Raw genomic sequence first — 18978 nt, forward strand, 5'->3', positions numbered from 1 at the left:
AAAGTCAGACTACAATCATGCACAACAAATTTGGATCAGATTAGATTATTTATGGCTGAGTAATGACCATTTTTCTTTTCATGGCGTGATTTCGAAACGACCTCAAATTTTGACGCGCCGCCACGGTCACAAACAACCGTAAAAACTTAAAAGCTTCGCAATTTAATATTGGACATGTGTTTAGTTTACAAAACCAAAGTTTGGAGTCATTGTTCAAAAATCTCTAGGAGGAGTTCGTTCTAGAACGAGGACTGCAAATGACCAAAATACAGCAAAACTGACATATTGACATCAATATAGCAGACTTCCTGTGCGACTGACAGCTTGGTCCCAAGAGACTTTTTTGTAGGTCTCCATCTGATGAACATGTCCTGTAAAAATCAAGCTTGTATGTTAAAGAACATGGCGGGGCTCTCAAAAACAAACATGGTAGGTGGCGCTATTGAGCCGTTTTTGTTCACCCATGCAAGTGCTGTATATATAAGTTGGAGATATGTAAGAGGCCTCTCATTCTGAAATCTCAGCCTCGTGATACAAACGGCTGATTTTTTATGAATTTTTAATTATCTGACAGCAACGCAATCAACCACTTCCTGTTTGGTGGTGGCTTTCGCAGGCACCGTCAGGTGTACACCCATGAAACTTTAGACGATGAGAGAAGACCCTTATGAGTATCTCCTGCTGTAATTTTATGAATGTCGGACAAAGCACAGAGAAAAGATAGGTCAGAATGTGACAAAAAATGTATTTGTCTATATCTAGGTGGTGCTATAGAACTCGTCCAAGATTGTCATATCCATTGGTTCAGAATGGAAGCCTCATCACCTCTATTGAATTTCAGTGAGATTGGACAAGGAATGTGCACGTGAGAGCAACTTTTGTGTGCATGGCGAGACGCCCAACTTTGCCGCTCTGTCACGACCACAGCCCTGCATTGAAAGTTATGGCTTTTTATCAGAGTAAACTTCAATGGCTTTTCAACAGGTGGACACCATTTTGAGGTGTGTCGGCTCATCCTACTCGGAGCAGTGATGCTCCAAGTAAAACATGTCATTTCCTTTTGCCAGCAGGTGGCGCTACACCTGTTCTGGATTTTTCCACTTCTGATGTGGTCAGGGTCAGACTACAATCATGCATATCAATTTTGGATCAGATTGGATTTTGCATGGCTGAGTAATGGCCATTTTTCTTTTCATGGCGTGTTTTCAAAATGACCTCCATTTTCGACGCGCCGCCACGGTCACAAACATCCGTAAAAACTTAAAAGCTTCACAATTTAACATCGGACATGTGTCTAGTTTACACAACCAAAGTTTGGAGTCATTACTCCAAAATCTCTAGGAGGAGTTCGTTCTAGAAGGAGGCCTGCAAATGTCCAAAATGAAGCAAAAATGACATATTGACCTCAATATATCAGACTTCCTGTGCGAGTGACAGGTGGGTCCTTTCAGACTTTTTTGTAGGTCTCCATCTGAAGAACATGCCCTGTAAAAATCAAGCTTGTACGTTAAAGCGTATGCGGGGCGTCGGGACAAAAGTCACTGTAGGTGGCGCTATCGAGCCGTTTTTGTGCGCCCATGCCAATCTCCTATAAAATATGAAATTTTTCGCGACTCCTGATGTGTGTGCCAAATTTGGTGAGTTTTGGGGTATGTTAAAGGCCTCAAAAAGGCGACTCTTCCGGTAGAATAATAATAATAATAATAATAATAATAAACATTCGAATTACAATAGGGTCCTTGCACTCCGTGCTCGGGCCCTAATAATAATAATAACTCTAACAGATACAATAGGGTCCTTGCACTCCGTGCTCGGGCCCTAATAATAATAATAATAAACATTCGAATTACAATAGGGTCCTTGCACTCCGTGCTCGGGCCCTAATAATAAACATTCGAATTACAATAGGGTCCTTGCACTCCGTGCTCGGGCCCTAATAATAAACATTCGAATTACAATAGGGTCCTTGCACTCCGTGCTCGGGCCCTAATAATGAACCATAAGTTAAAAGACGTAGTGCTTTAAGAAGAAAAATATAAGAAAAAAAAGCAAATACAGCAAGCATGCTTTAAAAAATACAATATAAATTTGAACAAAAAAGATACTAGGAAATAACATTGATGAGAAAGAAGAAGTGAGAAGTTCTGATATTAATCTCAACCATCATTAGAAATACCACACATTTAAATGGGAGAGTGAAACTGCATTAAGAGTCCAGGTGGCATTTTGTGAAAGGTCTTTTTAGTACTTCAGCCTCTCACACACAAGACATTGGATATTTATGAATTGATTCAGCAATGCCATTCCGTCCTGCACCATGCCACAGGCACAAACCCATGTGGTGGAATTCATGTGTCTACTTCATATTAAGTTTCCTGTGCGGCTTTTTGACCTTATCACCAGCATTTTCACTCTCCGATGTGAGCTGGTTCCTTCACAGGAGCTGTCTGAACCCATTATTTGGTTCCTTCGAGTCAGATAAGAAACACTTGAACACTCACCTAAATGGTAAAGTGAGTTTAAATGCATAGGGAAACTGGAAGTCAGCCATACAGAGGACTCAAAACCTTATGGTTATTTTTTTGACATAGCCTGTAAGGACAAGAAGACATTCTATGGCATCCCAGCCAATTTCATCTGTTATACCAGTAAAACTCTAACAGGGCCAAACATTTCTCTATACACTATTTTAGGAGACTGTAATGGTAATTCAAAGCTTGCAATGTTTTGATTTTATTTTACAGTAATTAAACAAAAAAATCTAATATATTGGTTAAATCACTATACTTTTCTTGCTTAGCCAACATTTATCTTTGCTGAGTGGATGTATTTTTATTTTCTTTTCAATTAGACATATTTTTTATGTTATAGTCCATGTTATAATGTAAGAAAGAAAATCAAAATTGACTGTTTATGCACTGCAATATTCTTTGTTTAAGCCTAAGGTCAAATTCAATCTGTGGAGGAAAATTTCAAATTATTTTTTTTAATTCAAAATAACCTATTTTGAAAATTTAATCCACTTCTGTTGGCTAACTATAAAAGTGTGTGTTTCATGGGCATTACTGGGGACTCAAAGCACATACAGATAGTACCAATTTGAACCACATCTTATTGTCTTGTGTCTCTTATGACACTGGCAAGTTTAATGTGGGACACACACAGCCCAAAGGTTATAACCAGGGCCAAATCTGGGTTATAGTATTTGCTGTATGGTCCAGATGTGGCCCACATATGATAAACTGACTGTGACGTGTGAAGTGTTAGGAGGGACAGGCGTGGCCCAAAGGCCAAAGGATGTGGAGAGAGGGTTGACGCACTCTGGATAAATGCCGTCAGTCAGGACCAAGTGAGAGATGATGAAAACTGAATTTGTGGGCCATATTAAAAAAAAAAAAAAAAAAAAAAAACATTCTCTGCTGTCCAAGAAGTGTCTGCTTATTTAAAACAGTAAGGGTACTGGTCTGATTCCAACACAATGCCTGTAAACAGAACTGGGAACCTAGTCTACTTATAAAGAAGTATAATCACTTAGAGCCAGGTTAATGATTTAAACCTTAATTTTTCCAGCTGCTCTAATGTCTTTTTTCATCAAGTCATTTAAAGAGCACATGCTCTCTTTTTGTGCAACCGCCTGAATGTGATCAGAAAATGAGAACAAGATCTTTGGCGCTTGACAATAGAGGATGAATGGCTTTCCTTTGTCATGTTGGAAATCTATTCTTCCTATTTGCCCTTTTGGACAACTCAGTTCCAAGCAATACAGTAAAGATGCAGCGCTTCTATTTGGATCAAACACCTGTCAGAAGCTTAGATGTTGCTTCGTGGCATTAGGCTTAGATTTTAATTGTAATTTGTTTTTCTTGAGATAAATCTTTCTTTAAATCACTTCAAATGTTTTAGATTCCAAGCTTTCAAAACTTTCCTCAACAGAATGCATACAGTATATTTAGGGGCCTTAAAATTGTTACTTTATGAGCATTTTTTTGTTTTTGCTGCCATACTGCTTGCAATGCAATACATGAGTCTACATTCATCCAGAATTTCAACCAGGAATTGTGCAAAAATATGTAATCTGTAAATTTGTCATTGTGGGCAACGGCCAATATTTATTGTGAGAAAATCCATTATCCACTTACCACCAGGCAGCACAGTTCAACCCTGTGTGAACATACACTCCTATAAGTGATGTTTTTTTTATTTCTTTTTTTTTTTTTTTTTGAAGAGTGCACTGGCTATCTTTTTAATTAACATCTGCCTGGAGGCAACTAGTTAGATACAAACATGAAAAATCCTTGCTGCATACCAATAGACCAGTGGACTGAAGATCTGCTGGAGAGTCAACGATTCTCTTTGTAGTCAAAATGAAAATTAATTTAATTGAGGTCTCCTTAAATAATAAATTATCCAAACTTTCCTTAAATAATGTGAATGAAAAGTACCAATTTTTAGTATTTTTGTGCTGCCCATGCATTAAAAATGTTACACCCATACACCATTAAATGTTACTGGACCACCTTAACATGAAAGTGTCCTAAAAATATTATCAAAGGGACGTCTTAGAACCATCCTAATAACATTAATTCTGATCCAAAATTAACAGCCGCATGAGCATTTGCAGCAAAGCAGGTTTCCACATTTTCACGCATTAGCTTGTTCTGAAATGGAACCAAACATTTCAAGGAAGGCCACACTTCCAGTTCATTCCACCCTGAAGCATCGGCTGGCAAGTAAGCATAAATTAAGAATTAAGTAAGGCAAATTTAACTGAGCAATTTTGAAGCATATGGTCAATCACTGTAACCACGGGCAAGTGTTGAAAAGACTTCAAATTGGTCTGTAAATGCAAATATAGCTGAGGGTTAAAATGCTAAATCTTTTCCGAGAAGTGCTGGTACAAAAAATTCAAACAGCAATTTTTTTGCCTCTGAGAAATTACAAAAAAAAAAGACACATGTGCAGAAAATGTTTTGTGTGGTGAAAATATGAACTAATAGGAATGAAGAATCATTTGCCCAAAGCTAGTAACTGTTTGCAGTGCATGAGTGTGTCTGTGTGGATCTGGTTAGAGGTGCATATGTGCATTTAATTGGAATTGAAAAATGCCATCAAAAAATTTTCTCTTGTTTCGTAAGTAAGCTGGCACTTGCAAGGTAAACATTACAATCCTATTTGACGGCGGGAAAAAAGATTGGCGGTGCAGATGCTCGAGGGGAGAAAGGAAGGGAGGATTGTGGGCTTATCTCTCAGGAGGAGAGAAATTAAATCACAGCCATGACTAACCATTTCTCAACCAACTCATACAAATACAGGAGCAAACCTTATTAGCAATTGCTTTATTTATTAGATCTTTTGAGTTTTTTTTGTTTTTTTTCCCATATAGATCACAATGAACACAGCTTTTAGACAACAGCAGTTGAAATAATCCATACAAATGAATTCCTCTGGAGTTTTTCATCAACTGCCCATTTGTAGCGTGGAGCCATATGCTAGCAGTGGGGACCTGGCATGAGAGCACAACACTGACACAAACTGGGTGCTTGCTTTAACTAACCAAAAAGGCATGGCGCCTCTACGTGTATGTAAAGCAGTAACTGCGTGGGCCTGTGCACACTTGCATGAAGGAGAGACCAAAGTTGGTTAGCCACATTCAGCGAGGCCTTTTCCCTAATCACACGGCGAAGCCAACAGTCTCCAGTGGGCGGAAAGTACACCACTGCTGGCTTGAGTAAATCACTGCCAAATGTGTACAATGCCAAGGAGTAATTATCTAATAATGAGAGGCCTCGCATTATGGTCAATCTCTAAACTTGTAAAGCCAAACTATGTGTTGGCCTTAACAGCAGCTTCTGCTCTATTAAACAGCAAATAGCCTGAGAGAAGGGGGGGGGGGGGGGGGGTGTGCATGGCTTTAGAGAATTCCTTCTAGCCGCTCATTTCTTTATGCCTTAGTTTGGGATGTGACGATGGTGCCCGGACCCAGGGACTATAAGAGCGGACAGTGCTTTGAGCTGGGACTATTGGTGGCAGAAAGATTATGAAGTGGAAAGACAAAACTGAGGGATGACCTTTGCACCGTTTTTGTAAGAAAGGGCATGAGAGCCATGTCACTGATGTCAACCGCTTGGCAACAGTACTGGAGCTGGTAAAATAGTGGAAATGAATGAATGACCGCAGTCTGTCAGAGCAAAACATTCAAATATTCATGTCAAAATAAGGGTTTAGAAAAATTAACTTTTTTTGTAGATGATCAAAGCAATAGAATCAGAAGGAATACAGAGAACAGTGTTTAAGGTTTTTAGAACAAAATTAATTGCAAACATATTTTCAGCTGTTCGTATGCATTGTAAATTGGGTTGACAAACTAGCCAGATTGAATTTAAAGTTGACAGGAAACTAATGATTTTGCTTCAAATGTATACAAATTAAAATGATTTTGCTGCTTAAAGGATGACCAAATCACTCGTCACAATTGGACCTGCCATGTGATTTGTAGGTCAGCAGATATGCCAGCTTTTGATCACATGCAGGATTTTCCTTTGACAATTTTTCTAGCACAGAAATCTAGACACATATAGATCTATAATTTTAAGAAACCTGATTTTCAGCCAGTTTTCTTTTGATACTTTTGCTTGTTTTGCTGAGTTTAGCTGTTAATAGCAACAGCTGTGGTAAATGTTTTGCTGCTTGAAAAGTATTTCTGATGAAACAAAAATGCACATGCATGCCTCTGTCAATGGAAAAAGGGTAAAACAAAAAAAGTGTGATTTCATGCAAGATGAAGATGAAAAGAAGATAATTTATTAAACGTTTAGATAAAAAGGGGAAAAAAGAATGCAGGTTTGTTTAAATATCTCTGCGGGGATGCTCTCATTTTTGCTGACAAGATGCTCATCACATAACCCAAACACAAATTAAAGGTCATATTTACAACTTATTGAAATCTTTGGCTCCCCAAAAAACTCCATAAAAACAGTCCTTGGTTACTTTATTTATAGGTTTGTCAAAGCTGATTTTTATAAATGATCCCCAAAGATATAAAAACAAAAGTGCACGTCGAACGCACACAGACAAACACATTTGTTAGCTTGCAGCAAATCCCGTCTGTAAGCATATTCAGGGGTGCTCCTGATAGGAGTATGTATATACAGAATGGAAGTGAAAAGCCTTGACTCTTAGGTTAGGTTTTTCTCAAAAAAATAAAAAATAAAAAGAAATCTGCAACAAGCAAAATCCCAAAAAAAGAAGTCTAAATGGCACGGACGAGAAGACCGGCATAGGTGCCTAAGCTTACTCTTCAGTGTCAAAGAAGAAACATGAGAAGAAATGTGAAAACAGTAATGTGTCAACAACAAAAGAAATAATGGTGCTTCTTCTATTGTTGAAATTCCAGCTCAACTTAGTTTCAGAGCCACATAGTGGTAAGTCACTGTTCCCCCCCATAGCTGTACGTAACAGATTTGGTGATTGTAGTCATATTATCCAAAAGACCTCCAATCTAATAACCTAATGTTTGGTGTATTTCACTGTCAGAGAGTATTAAAAAAACATCTCACACTATAGTGTCTGAAAGGTGTCAAAATTTCCAAAAATAAAGGTTCTGTATTTTTTTTTTTTTTTTTTAAGAAAGCCTGAATGACAGATGTCTGGTCATAAAAACCATATAGCAACAGAGCAAAGACATCAAAACCACCCCAAAAGGAAAAAAAAATCTGGTCTCAAGTTCATCTGCAAAGTATGAGCTTCCTAACATGTATTGAGTACAGACATAAACAACACCGACTGCTGAAAAGAACAAAACCTCTTTTGGTCCTTTATAGAAAATGCACATTCTGGTGGACCAGGGTTTTATAAGCAGTCACAAGGCTCCACAGATACAACAAGCTCTCTGCAGAGACAGTAAGGCAATTTTATGATCACCAAGGAAATCGATCCGCTTTCCATATGGCAGGTTTCATTTTTTCTTTTAAAAGAAAGTAAAAACATTATAAACAAAAAAGAAAAAAAAATACACTGACTGGTTACTGTTAAAGAAAATAGCTGCCCTTTAAAAATCTGCTCAGTAAAAATATTTAGACTGTTTTCTTGCAATTGTTGCTTTTTGTTGTTGGTTTGAATTGTTTTTTTTTCTAGATCAGCTGGTTCATTAAGCTTTAAGGAGTTATTGTCTTTGATCCAGCGGGGCATTAGGGTAAAAAGCATTGAAGCCAGCCTGCAAAGATGCAGAAATAGAGATGAAAAAGGAAACACCAAAAAAGAAAAAGAAAAATCCCAAACTAAAGCAAACTCACAGAGTTCGACAGCTACTAAGGCAACTTTTGCCAAATACAATATAAGCCCATGTATATTGCAACACAACAATATATTAATTTAATAAAATACACAATATAGCTTTTGTACACGTAACATTTTGGCTCAAATGCACAGAAATTGCAATGAAATCAATAAAAAATATGTCAATTTTTTATGTAAACACATCTAAATTGGATAGATACATATACACACATAATGATATTATGTATAGTGATAATGTGAAGGGACATTTCCTTGTTTACTTGTGTTTTTTGGATATTTGTCTTCAAAAGAATGGCAGTGTCCTTTGCAGTTCTTTGAGTTAGTACTCACGCGACCTTAACTCCAGGACACATTTTGCTGAGATTCCTCTTTTTTTTCTTAGAAAATGTATAAATATTCTGTTAATATTTGGACACTATACATGGAGTCATACATACAGTAATCTATATAATCATATAGATGTCTTTTCACAGTTGAGGAAAAATATCCCTTTTTATACAACTTGTGATTGCCTTCGGGCATTGTCACACACATGATATTTCACTGTACACAAGGGACTAGAAGCTGATGATGAACATGTATAAGACAAATCACAGATGTTTATTGTGTGTAACTGTAGTGTGTGCGTGTATCTGTGTTGTGGCAGGGTGTCGGTGCTTATGAGCAGGTCAGCAACAAAGTAGCGCACGTGTAAAATTGATGCGTGCCACTACATTACTCAGAAACATGAACATTTAAATAGAGGTGTAAGAGACAGACACAGTTTACACGTGTTACAAATGACAGGTAAAACATGGTTACACTGTTAATATTAACCTTCTGCAAACTTATTCCTGACTGACCGATCTCTTCTGCTACAGGACCTGTTGACGCTGAGCACTTAAAAGTGTGTTAAGTTGAGAAAAAAATGAGCTGTGTGTTTCGGCTTGTTTTTGTTTGTTTTTTTTGGTGTCCTGAAGAGATTATCATGTATTTCTCTGTTTCCACATCGATTGTCACATTTGACAGTAAAACGTCTTTTTTTTCTCCCTCGCTGTTTCAGTATCCATCACACATAACAAAAAAAATACACCTACACAAACTGAGATATGTCGGATTCCACGAGAGACCATGAACAACACACATTATGAGCTGGTGGGCACTTAGATAAGAGCTTGCGAGGTGCAAGAGGTAAAAACCTCAGCAATTAGCTTAAAAATCCAAAAGAAAAGTCAAAAAATTCAGAAGTCAGTTCCTTTAGATTGGTTGGGTAGCACAAAAACCAGTGCCAGGTGGCTGACATACGAAAGTGTATTGACAGTCCAGTATTGGTAGTTTTATACAACAAATATAGTGAAAAGAGCCCCAATGTTAAGAGCCATTGAACATTTTCAATTCATTTTGGTGAGTCTTTCTCATGAGAGTTCTTGGGATGCCATCCCTTCCGACTCTCTGCATCCACGTTGACCTTAGTTACGGCTTAATATATCACTTCCTGAGCGTGCCGGTGGCCTCACTTCCTCTACAGTCTTGCAATAGTTTGTCGATGTCCCTCACCACTTGTTCAGCGTCCATACCATCGCGGCTCACGTTCGGCTCAGCCTGCTCTAGGACGCACTCCATTTCAGCTGCTGCTTCCTGACTGATCCGTGAGCGGGCCTCAGCCAGCACCTTTGCCACCGGGTCTGAGGGGGGTAGGGATGGGTAAATCAGCTGGTCTCTTGTTTGTTTAGTCGGAGAGAGGAACTGACCATCGGGAGGCCCGTAGTGGCCAGAGCAAGACGCAGGGGGAGGTTTTCCCTCAGCCCCATCTGCTGGGCTTTTGACTGCGGAACAGGGAGACATTGTAGAGCAGCCCTTGCTGGGACTGGTAGATGCAGAGGGAACTTCTTGAAGAAGAGGGCTGAGGGCACGTTTTGCTTTCAGGTAGGGTTTGACATTTGCAACGAGGATGGTATGGTCACGTCTGTCTTTGCCAAAAGTGCAGAATGTTTTCTTGCCGTTGGGATTGACAGCCTCATAGGTCTCAGTCTCGGGCACAGTCTCCATCCCTGCGGGCACAAACATATTGTTGCGGTAGTCAATGCCCTCTGCCTGGTTTCCACCAGCAGGGAACTGTGGCATCCAGCAGCGGTCAGAATGACCCAGTACTCTGCACTCTTCTGTGCAATTCACACAATCCTCATCTGCAGAACAAAAGAGAGGGGGATAGAAGAGGGATATTCACGTCAGCATTGTATACAAAATCACACAATCATGGGGTAATTAAAAACAACATTGCTATTATTAATGTTGAATAAATGGAGTGCTAGTTTTAAGTTGAAAAAGTAAATCAAAGCCAAAAGAGAAAAGATTCAAAAACAGCATCAGCATACGGAGGATGTTCTTTTACTAATGCATATATAAACACATGAACACACACATGCATGCACACAGCTTTCCAGAGGGAACTAGAGTTGGGGGGGGGGGGGGGACACCTGCTTGCATTTTCCAATGCTCTGATCAAGGAGATGGCAGAGCATACAGAAAAGACGAGGAAGGAGGGAGAGAAAAAACAACAATGGCTCAGGTTTGGCAAAGGCACGGTGCCGTTATCATAAATTCATGTCAGTGGGCTTTGAAGCCCTCCCTAGATAGAGAGGCAGTGCCAAATGGCTTGTGCTTCTTCCCCGTGTGTTTGTGTGTGCTCATGTGTGAATGAGACCGTGTGTCCTCCTCTTTCATCTCTATTCAGAAGGATGCACACTCTGGCTGATTACAGGAGTGTTCAAATGGATAGAGAACTTGGTTTAAAAAATAAATAAAAGGCTTCCCCATCCTCTCAGAGCAAAAGAGCAAGTGTTTGTCCTATAAATGTAACCCTCACGCATCTATTGTCTAAGAGGCAATAAAGAGTGAATATGCATGGATTCCTCTGTTAATTTTATCTATAGAAGCAACCAACTGTGAATCCTAGTTGACTTCAAAGGGTGACAACATGGGGTTTCTTAAATTCCCTAAGACCACCATTTTCTGCAATTCAAACGAGAAGCCCCTGGCTGCAGTGTGCAGACCAACGTGTGCCTCAACATGGGCGGAGTTAAGCGGCTTGAGGCACGCCCACTGTTTGTCGGCACAGTAAAGTTGGCTTTTAAAAATACTGAGTGTCTCATCTTTGTGAAGCTGATCTGGTTTCTTCAGACCGTATTGATCTGCTCTGTTTAGGAGAAAGTTCTCTCAGTTGTCAGGTGCAGGTTGGTTGTGGGGACTGTTTTCTTGCAAACTCTAAATTCTCTCTTTGCATCATCAATTAAATTGAAGTGGGTCCAGATTTTGCTTCTTTTTCCAGTGTCACTCATTTCTGTACGTTTTCAGTTGATGTCGTCTATTCTAGTCTCCTTTTTAACCCTTGTGCTATCTTAGATGACCCCACCCTTACATTGACGTGTTCTCCCTACCATGATAAAGGTGGATAAAGGTGGAAAGATTTCAAGTAATCCATGGACACCAGTGAAGATCACAAATCATTGAAGAAAAAAGGTTCAGAGCACTGTCTAGTGCAGGGGTCGGGAACCTATGGCTCGCGAGCCATATATGGCTCTTTTGATGGTCACATGTGGCTCGCAGACAAATCTTTAATTAAACTTTTTTTTTCATTAGACCAGTCCTTCTCGGGCGCGATGCGATGCCAGAGGCGCGCAGTAGTAGCGGTGCTTAGAGAGAGAAATCTGCGCCAGCGCTATCAGTTTACTATTATCTATTATTTCACAGAGTTTGTACCAGCCGGAAACCTGTGAATTGCCGTGCCTAATACTGCGCGCTCTTTCAGTTGCGGGGACGGGATGTGTGAGGGAGAAAGCAGAGGGTGGGGGTGAGGGGTTGTTGGGACAGGCAGCAGGTGAATCGCGCTGGGATTGTAAAAACGTAAAACCCGCTGCCCGTCACTCACTGCAGCGTGTGAGTGTGTGTTTGGCTCCAGGTCTGCATGTGATCAGTCTGTCTCACATCATCATCTACAGAACTTTCAGACCTATGATCACGTTTAAAGTCTCAACGCCTGCATGAAGCAGAAACTCACCACGTATCAACCAGACTAGACCATCAGCAGAACTACCACGAGAAATACTCATCATTTATTAGCAACAGAATAACAATGTTATTAAAAAGAATCCACAGACTTATTGTACTTTAAAAATGTTGAAATTACATCAAATGCACACATTCACTTGTATATTTAGTTTTAAACATATTGTCGCGGACTGAGTTGGAAGGCTGTTGGGTCGCATTAAAAGTTCTGGAGTTCATTGAACGCGTCAAGCAGAGATCTGATTGGCCCTCAGTTCTGTCGCTCAGCCTGTTGTTAGGTAGTTTGGACCAATGGAGTTCAGCTATGGGCCGAATAAGGGAAATGGGAGGGCTGGAGCGGGAGGGGGGAATATAAAGTTGGGAAAATCGCTCTTGTCTCGGCGGGAGAGATTCAGGAGTTGCTGAATTAATTTTACGGCGTTTGTTACGGCCTGCAGTAACCAGAATAAAGAACCTTAAAAAAGGTTAAGTCTCCGTGCCTCAGTGTGGTAAAGGGACACTACATTAATGTATGGCTCTTTCGAAATTACATTTAAAAATATGTGGCGTTTATGGCTCTCTTGGCAAAAAAGGTTCCCGACCCCTGGTCTAGTGGGTCTAGATGACCCAACTCCCAATGGTAAAGTACCTAGGATAGCACAAGGGTTACCCTGGCATCCTATTCCATTCATGCACTGTGCTGCTGCGCGTGTAACGAGCTTTCGCTTCCCCTCCCCTGCTCTTCACAAACGGGTATCCACCAATTATGAGCGGCTTGAAGTGAAAAAGAAGTAAAAAAGTGTGAAGGATAGCTAAAAAGAAACAGTTCCCAGGAAGAACCTGGCTCTTGTTGTTCGCTTTAAAGAGCGAAGCGATCGGTCATCGCACCATATCCATAATTGCTCGTTGAGTTCATACTAGTGATGTTTGGATTTGCCTGCGACTGTCCGCAAAATCTGTAATGAACTTCTGAGCAGTGCTTTTACTTTTCAAACTACGCGACCGTCTTTAGGGTTAATTTATAACATGAACGACATCCTGCTCATTGACTTGTTGCATGGTGGTGTGTTTCGTTGAAAGAAACAGAATTTCTATTTCTATATATGTGAAAACATTACAGATATTGACAATAAAGTTAACTTTGACTTTGACTTGACTTCATCCACTGAGCAGAAGCAGGGAATGTAGTGTTGGAAAAATTTCTAGTCTACTGGAAAATATGAGATCCGTTACTGTAAGAATATGGCCGTAAGAGCCGTTTCGTTAACGATCAACACATCGCCATTTTGTTCAGTCTGCCTTCCTTGTTGCAGCCATAAATAAAAAGGGCTGTTAAAGCAGAAGTGCACATATCCTAAAATCAAAATGTATAATCTTTTCCTGAATTAAAAAAAAAAAAGCACAAGGCGAGCATTAATTTACTCATCTCAGGATACACTGGTGGCAATATTGCACGTGGAAACTTGTAAAATGCAAAGAAAATGCAGCAAATGTGTAGAAGAAGAAGACACATACAGTGGGTGGAGCAAGTTAAACCTCAACCAATCAGGGACTCAGATTTGGTAGTGACGTTTGGATAGCGTCTCTTTTCATGCAAGAAGGTGCCAACCGTTTGAAAAATGATCATGGAGGAGAAATCAATGATTCCAGTTTCTGGCCGGACGGACTTATGAGACACCAAGTTTTTCAGATTTCGGAATAGAGCTGTAAAAGAAAAAGCCTGAAGCAACATTCGCAAAATTATCATCACTTTGACATTTTGCACTAAGCCTCTTCCAACTGTAGGTGGCGGACAAGCGCTTGTCAACAATAGAACAACATAAGAAGAAGAAGCCCCTCCCTGCTTGTTCAGTGTGAACACCATATGCTAAACGCATGTTCAAGAATGCGCTTTTAGCATGTTCTTGAAAACGCATCATGCCTCATGTGAATGTATCATAACTGAATAGTGACATTTGTTTTTGATTATACTAGTTCCCAGTACACATTGTTGACAATTTATACACACACACTTTCAAAAATACTGGTAATAAACTTTTATCTTAATGCACACAATGCACAAAATGGACACTTTGACCTGTAGAGGTCAACACTTTATCATCGATATTTGCTGTAGTAGGGCTTGCACCCATTTCTTCAGCTTTAATCTAAAGCCAACTTTTAATGGGGTTCGGATGTGGCTATGCAACATTTTCAATATATTTTTTCCACTGATGTTTGAGCACAACGTTATTATTATAAGCTACCCCATCCATCCCATTATGCAATGCATGAACCTTTATAGCACAGCGAGAGTGCTGCTTTAAAGACCACAAACTTGGGACTAATACAATCTTTCGTTGATCCGAATGAGCGGACAGAATGGATGTGCTCGAGTGCACTTGGCTTGCCTGTCTTTGCTGTGTTATGGGTCAGCAGCCTGGATTCCTGAGAGACTGCCCTCCTAAGCTGCAGAGATGAGCCTAACACTTCACAAATGTTTGAAGAAGGCAAACAGTGCTTGCGAGGAGAGCCTGACATTTCCCATGTCGAACCAGTCATCTGAAGAGGAAATAAAGCAAGCTGGAAAGCAGGGGCTAGACCAAATATAAAACGGACTACATTTAAATAGTAAAGGGGTGAGTAAATGCATCTGCAAACACTGAGGAGTGTGTGTGTGTGGGTGTGTGTGTGTGTGTGTATGCGCTTGAGTTTGTGCAGACTGATTTGATGTTTGAATAAGAAAATGCAAACATGTCAAAGCGCAGATTGATGAATGGGTCAAAAACAAGAAATACAAACCTGTACACAGTTTCTAACAGGAAACCACCTTATTACTGTATTCCATCATCCAGGCTTCAAACACTGCACTGACATCTAATCATGATTACTGGATGCCAGCCTCTGCTTTTTACACACTCAGCTTGCATGACTTCCGCAGATAAACAAGTAACTTGGCCATAAGATGTCTCTGTGCTCAGAGGTGATTGTCCATTGACCATGTGCATATTAAAGCATAAATAATCCATGCAGACATATTTCCCTCTATTTGGTGGGAGAAGACCTCTGATAGATTATTTATGTCTCTGCTGCACGTACAACCTTGAGGCGTTCTCCTCATATCCATGGCTAACAATATGACATATGAGAGCAGGGGTGACACTCATCTCTCCCTGTGCTCCCTGATTCCTCACTGTGGCTTCGGCAGCTCTCTGAGATGGCCAGCAGAGGCCTCAAACCAAGGACACATTTACCTATAATTATTTGGCCACTAAGAGAGCAGGCTCTGTCTCTGCATTGAGTCCAATATGACTTATGACGACAGACGCAATGAATCATAAAATCGTTTGTCATAATCTGTTTCACCCCTGACCCCCCTAATATGATTCACTCATGAATCAGTCAAAAATCTAGATCACTTAGACTGTTTCGTTATTTTTTTTTTTGTTAAATAATATAGACAACAAAGAAATGGCGACCATTTGAGTGTGAATATTTTGGGACAAATTTTCTATTGAAAAGAAGTTTTGCAGGATAGTTGTTTTTTTTTTTTGAAACATTAAACTTTTTTTTTAAACATACAATATGCACCCATCGACTGAGAACAAACAGAAAAACAAAGATTGCATGCGAATAGGGATCCTTCACGTTTTTCATTCCTAGCTGTCACTCAATGTACCAGAAAAGTGCTTCACTAGATTTGTCAAAGCATCTTTTTTATTTTTTATTATAAAAGAAAAGGGGGCTGTGAAAAAAAGCTGGTGATAGTGAGCAAAAGGAAGCATCTCATATTTCGAATGGATGAGAGGGATATCAAGCAGGCAAGCCAGTGGGATTAATTTTGACATTTTGAATACAAATATATTGACATTTCTGAATAATGAGACCTCCTTTCGCAATAAACTGATCAAACACCCACAGAAAATACATGCATTTTTTTATTAGTATATTTTATATAAAACTAAAAAACAAACAAAAAAAGTATTTGGTTGCTCTAGGATTTTGAATCCAAGTATCCTTGACATTTTTTTTTTACATATAGTGTACAAAATGTAAAATACCAGACACTGGAAAAACTCAAACCCAAACCTTCAAAATATCACTCAATAAATACTGAATCAATAAGATTCCAAAGGAAGATTAAAAAACTAAAAAAAAGGAAAACTTAAGAACGTGTCATTGAAAGGCTAATCGAATCATCTGATCAGGAGTTGAGCTGTTAATTATCCTATCTTAGCATTTTCACCAGAAGCACTTAACCTGGATATCTGATTGATATCAAAAGTAACATCTCCAGAGTCAATGAAAAAGGTGTAATTATACACTGCACCAGGTTCTCTGAATGTGTATGTCTCCTGAAAAGCAAAGATCCAGCTTGTCGTACTAGTTTGGCAGGGTTAATTGCATTACTTATGGGCAGATTTTTAAAAGTAGCTAACAATGGTTTAAATAGGACAGCTCTGCACCTGCCAGTCATCCTTAGTGCTAAAAGCACAAGAAACTAAAATTAAAGTGGCAAAACTGCAGTAGGGAATCTTCAAGCTAACTTAAAAAATAAAAAATAAAAACATCAATGTTAAAGGGATATTTTGATATTTTTAGAAATACCTTTAATGTGTCTGTGAAACAAAAGTAAATGATTTTGACTTAATGTCAGATGCACAAATAAAGGCTTCATTCCTGGTGGAACAACAAAGCCCTGATGCAAAATAGTAAAATTATGCAAAGTGTTTAAAGAGAGGGACATCTCTGTATCACCAGAACATGCTGTTCCCCGGAAATGCAGATGAAGGATATGCATCTGGATATTTGTTGTTGAACAAGTGGGTTTACATGAGAACACAATAACAGAAGATTTGACTGAGAGTCGCACTTTATCTGCTTTGCCGACTGATCTGAGCTAAAAGAAAAACAATATTGATGTTTCATTTTCAAGCACTCCCTGAGCAAATGCAGCAAAAGACAAAAAATGCAGTTGAAGGTTTGTATGCACACACCCACACACACGATATCCCCTACTGCAGCTCCATTTGTTTTAATTAATAACCAATTGTCCAATTTTAAATGTTGTGATTGAATAAAATTCATTTAGAAACAATTCCCAAAGCTAGAAATAAAGGCTGAAAGGGATAATAAGTTTGAAAATGGAAACCCAGAGGATGTCCAATTTGTGGGTCAAGCTGCTGCAGTGAGTAATAATAAACAAGCACAGGGCACATCAGTGTCTCTCATAGTGGGTTATTAGTATCACGTAAACTCCAGCCGCCATCTCATCATCACTGTGATGCTGAACGCCTCTCGTCTATCCCCAACCATCCTACCCCTCCACCCCACAACAAAAACTTGTTTACTAAAATGTACACTTCAATAATGAATGCAGGACACACTGATGTCAGTGAGTAAGAAGCACTCACTCAACATATTTATTTTAGCAGCTATTTACTGTTTAAAAACTCACAAGTATGGTGCGTGATCTTGTAAAAGTGCTCTTGTGTATCAGTGTGTGTGTGTGCCACAAACCATAGTGTGATTTCCCTAAACAGCCTTTTCTCCCTCTAGACGCCTGCCCCCTGGCTGCTCCATGCCCATCCCTCCTCACTTTATTACCCAGGCCTGTGATTAATGCCTCTCTGTCACACACTGTGCTTCCTGAGGAGGAGGGAGCGATGAGGAGGGACAGAGCTGTGCTCACAAGCTAATACTAGCAAAGCAATGGCAGCAAGCTGAACACGGAGCGAGCCCACAAAAGGGTAGCGTGTTGCCCAAGTTCAAAAAGGAAGTAAAGCAACAGACAACAGCGGTGATGAATCACTCCACCATTGTGCACACCTGGGTAGTCACCAGACAGCTCTATGAGCTGTTAAAGAAGCCTGTGAGACTGGAAAATGATATGAGTGTGTGTGTGTGTGAGAGAGAGTGTGTGTAGAGGTTGTGTAGAGGTTGTGTTGTGATGAACTTCCCCCAATCTACCCAGGGTGGACAGGAGGAGTGGCAGCTGACGATTCAGCAGAGCATCTGTGACAGACCATGACTGCACCTGTTCACCTGAGGGAGCTCACAGGGTGTGTTTAGGTGTGCATGAGCGTGTGTGTGCATTATTTTCTTTTTAATCTCCCCTCCTACTGCTATCGAGCCCAGCTGATCCCCCTTCTCCGCTTCCTCAGCCAATCAGGTTAACTAAATATTTGCACTCCACAGGCAAGAGAGTCTCCACCCTGACTGAGCCTAATGTTTTGCAAATGTCTTTTGAGGTAGCAACTCCATCAAACAGTATTTCAAAAGTTAGAATTTAGTAGAAAGACATTGGCTATTTCTAAAGAATACATTTTGAGCTGTTTGCAGATAATAAAGCTTGTCAATTAAGTCTTTTAGAGCAGAGTTGCAGAAATAAACATTTAAAGGTGCAAAGTGCTGCAGCTCCCCAACACACAAATACACGCACACGAAAAGAAATTCAATAAACGAAATTGTCTTGGAAAATGTGTAAAAGGTGTTTCATGGTGATGTCATTAAGTCCCACTCTGATCGTTCCAGTGGTCTTTTATTTTCATTATGCTGTTTTTAGCCCAGATTTAAAAAAAACCTGTGTCGTTTTCTAGGACATAGTTTCTGCAGAGCGACAGTAGTTCATGTGAAATTCACCTCTGAGTTGTAGGCAGGGGATTTGGGGTGGAGTAAGCC

General features: G+C 39.8%; 1 protein-coding gene across 4 annotated transcripts in view; it reads right to left on the reverse strand.

The window, feature by feature from the left end:
- Positions 1–5321: 5321 nt before the first annotated feature.
- The window catches only part of pcdh17 (protocadherin 17), a 58037-nt gene continuing 44380 nt past the window's right edge, over positions 5322–18978 (reverse strand). For all 4 annotated transcript variants that reach the window (XM_004067076.5, XM_011490451.4, XM_020713010.3 and 1 more), the window contains exon 5: positions 5322–10460. In XM_004067076.5, coding sequence (XP_004067124.1) covers positions 9763–10460 — 698 coding nt within the window. In that variant the 3' untranslated portion in view covers positions 5322–9762. The remainder of the gene's footprint in view (positions 10461–18978) is intronic.

The sequence above is a fragment of the Oryzias latipes genome, chromosome 3 (assembly GCF_053564925.1).
Source record: "Oryzias latipes strain Hd-rR chromosome 3, Olatipes_Hd-rR_3.1".
Classification (NCBI taxonomy): Eukaryota; Metazoa; Chordata; class Actinopteri; order Beloniformes; family Adrianichthyidae; genus Oryzias; species Oryzias latipes.